The sequence below is a fragment of the Parus major genome, unplaced genomic scaffold (assembly GCF_001522545.3).
Source record: "Parus major isolate Abel unplaced genomic scaffold, Parus_major1.1 Scaffold703, whole genome shotgun sequence".
NCBI classification, from domain to species: Eukaryota; Metazoa; Chordata; class Aves; order Passeriformes; family Paridae; genus Parus; species Parus major.
Window position 1 is genome coordinate 3461 of NW_015379587.1, and position 3040 is coordinate 6500.

The 3040-nt window shown below is 74.6% G+C and overlaps 1 protein-coding gene across 1 annotated transcript; it reads left to right on the plus strand.

The window, feature by feature from the left end:
- Positions 1-15: 15 nt before the first annotated feature.
- Positions 16-3034, plus strand: LOC107199434 (voltage-dependent L-type calcium channel subunit alpha-1F-like). Its single transcript, XM_015616762.2, has 10 exons — positions 16-121; positions 213-314; positions 388-518; positions 594-704; positions 1120-1256; positions 1338-1478; positions 1591-1733; positions 2116-2228; positions 2310-2540; positions 2686-3034. Exons 1-10 carry the CDS (start codon positions 31-33, stop codon positions 2923-2925), a joined length of 1440 nt encoding a protein of 479 aa, XP_015472248.1. The 5' UTR covers positions 16-30; the 3' UTR covers positions 2926-3034.
- The last annotated feature ends 6 nt before the right edge of the window (positions 3035-3040 follow it).

A 3040-nucleotide genomic window follows, 5' to 3' on the forward strand; every position in this document is an offset into this window, starting at 1 on the left:
CCTCCTGTCCCTGCCCAGCGCCTGGTGGCCATGAACATGCCCCTCAACTCGGACGGGACCGTCACCTTCAACGCGACGCTCTTCGCTCTGGTCCGCACCTCCCTCAAGATCAAGACGGAAGGTGGGGAGCTGGGAGGGTGTGGGAGGGGTCTGGGGGACAGCAGGGGGTGACAGGCACGGCTGTGTCCCCCCGCCGTGTCCCCTCCCCGCAGGGAACCTGGATGTGGCCAACAAGGAGCTGCGGGCCGTGGTGAAGAAGATCTGGAAGAGGACGAAGCCGAAGCTGCTGGACGAGGTCATCCCCCCGCCTGAGGGTGCGTGGGGGCCGTGTCCCCTCCCCCGGCCCCCCGGCCCCCCGGCTGCCCCCTGACCCTCCGTGTCCCCCAGAGGAGGAGGTCACCGTCGGGAAGTTCTACGCCACCTTCCTGATCCAGGACTATTTCCGCAAGTTCCGGCGGCGGAAGGAGCGGGGGATGCTGGGCGCCAGCGCGGGCCCCAGCAACGAGTGCGCGCTGCAGGTGTGACATCCCCGGGCCGGCCCGGGGGTCCCAGGGGTCACCAGGTGACCCCCTGACCCTCCTGTGTCCCCCCAGGCCGGGCTGCAGACGCTGCAGGCGCTGGGCCCTGAGATGCGCCGGGCCTTGAGTGACCTGGAGGGGGACGAGGGCGGGGACGCCCCTGCGGAGGAGCCTCTCACCTACGCCGTGAGCCCCGCCCACCCTGCCACACCTACCGGCCACACCCATCGACCACACCTACTCTGTCACACCCACCGACCACACCCACCCCTGTCACACCCACCGACCACACCCACCCCTAACACCCACTGACCACACCCCTGACCACACCCACTGAACACCCCCCCCTGCCACACCCACCGGCCACACCCACCCTGTCACACCCACCTGTCACACCCACCGGCCACACCCACCCTGTCACACCCACCTGTCACATCCACCGGTCACACCCCCCCCAATGTCCCCTGTGCACCCCCCTGTGCACCCCCCTGGCCGCAGCTGTCCAAAATGACCCCAAACGAGCTGTGCCGGGTCCCAGCCGGGTCCCACCTGTGTCACACCTGTCCCAAGGTGCCCACACCTGCCGTGCCTCTCTCCGCAGGCCCCCGAGACGCTGTACGGCTCCGCCCCCGGCTCCCCCCTGCTCTCGGAGCCGCCCCCCGTCCCCAGCCCCGCGCCCACCGAGGGGGAGGACCCCGCGCCCCCCGCCCACGGGGGCGCCCCCCGCCCGGGCGGCAGGTACGGGGGGGCTGGGGCCGGCCCGACACGGGGCGGGGGCTGCCCGGGGAGGACGGGGGCTGCCCGTGGCTCTGTGCGCAGGCGGCGCTCCGAGCCGGGGGACCAGGACGAGGAAGCCCCCGCCGAGGACGTGGAGGAGCCGGGGGGCGACCCGGGGGACGTCAGCCACGACGAGGAGCTGGAGAGCTCGGCACCGCCCCGGCACCGCTGGGCCGGACACAGGTACCGGGAGCCCCCGGGACGAGCTGCAGCCGGAGGGGTCCCTGCAGCTGGGGGGGACACGCTGTCCCGGGGGACCGTCCCAGCCCCGACTGACCCGCATCGTTCCCCCCAGGGCACCGGAACCCCCGCGCTGGGCGGCGGAGCTGCCCCGGGGGGGGTCGCTGCCGCTGCCCCCCCGGCACTTCGCGCTCGGCAGCGGCGCTCGCGAGGGGCAACAACTGAAACGGCGCCGGCTGCTGCCCCCCACCCCCGCGGGTACGGCGGGGAAAGGGGCGGGGGGCAAGGGAAGGGCCGGGGTATCCAGTGAGACCCTCCGTGCTCGCTGAGCGAGCTCCCCCCGTAGCCCGGGACGGTTCCCCGGTAGCCCAGGGAGGTCCCTGGGGCTCAGGGTGGGGGGAGATGACCCTCCGTGGGGCCCGCAGAGTCCGCGGTGTCCCGCAGTGGCCCAGGAAGGGTCCCCGATCGGTGGGGGTGACCCCTCCCCGTGCCCCCCGGTTGCCCGGAGGGTTCCTAGAGCCGGGGGTGGCTCGGGCCGGTGCCCCCCGCTAGCCCCGAGGCTCCCTGGCTGAGGGAGTGACTGTGCCCGGTTTCCCGGAGGGTCCCTGGCCGGGGGCTGACCCTGCCCGCTGCCCCCCAGGCCGGAAGCCCTCCTTCACCATCCAGTGCCTGCGGCGCCAGGGCAGCTGCGAGGACGAGCCCATCCCCGGTACCTACAACCCATCGGGCCCGCCCGGCTCCGCCCGGCCGCAGGTATCGCCGGCGCTGGGGCAGAGCGACGCGAGGGGACACTCCGGCAGTGCCACCCCCGCGCTGACCCCCTCCTGCCCCCAGGGCTATGGCAGCTCCGAGACCTGGCGCCTGGGGGGCTCCTCGCAGGCCTGGGCAGCCCCGGCCCGCGGGCACGTCCTGTACGCGCCGCTGATCCTGGTGGAGGGGGCTCCGGCGGCGGGGGGCAGCCTGCCCCCCCTCAACCGCTGGTTCCCCCCCGCGCCGCTCCGCCTGCGGCCCTGCGGGCCCCACGACGCCCTGGCCCGAGGCTCGGCCGACAGCCTGGTGGAGGCCGTGAGTGGGGGGACACGGGGGGCACGGGGGGTGACACGGCTCGGCCGACAGCCTGGCGGAGGCCGTGAGGAAGGAGAGGGACACGGGGGGACGCAGGCGCGGTCCCGGTGCCAGCGCCTCTCCCTCGTCCCCCCGCCCCACGCAGGTGCTGATCTCGGAGGGGCTCGGGCTGTTCGCCCGCGACCCCAAGTTCGTGGCCGTGGCCAAGCGCGAGATCGCGGACGCGTGCGATATGACCATGGACGAGATGGAGAGCGCGGCCGCCGACCTGCTGACCCGGCGCCGCGCCCCGCCCGCGCCCGCCGTCTACAGCGACGAGGAACCGCTGCGGCCGCCGGCAGAGGAGGAGCTGGCGGACGAGATGGGCTGGGCCGGCGGGGTCTAGAACCCGGCACGGGCGGGCCGGGCGGGCCGGCTCCGGAACCCGGCACGGGGGGCTCGGCTCTAGAACCCGGCACGGGCGGGCCGGCTCTAGAACCCGGCACAGCGGGACCGGCTCT

Bases quoted from the DNA above. Each gene is read 5' to 3' on its own strand.
- LOC107199434 (XM_015616762.2), top strand. From the start codon at position 31: ATGAACATGCCCCTCAACTCGGACGGGACCGTCACCTTCAACGCGACG. The intron at 122-212 runs GTGGGGAGCTGG...CCCTCCCCGCAG, and splicing joins CCTCAAGATCAAGACGGAAG to GGAACCTGGATGTGGCCAAC. The intron at 315-387 runs GTGCGTGGGGGC...CGTGTCCCCCAG, and splicing joins GGTCATCCCCCCGCCTGAGG to AGGAGGAGGTCACCGTCGGG.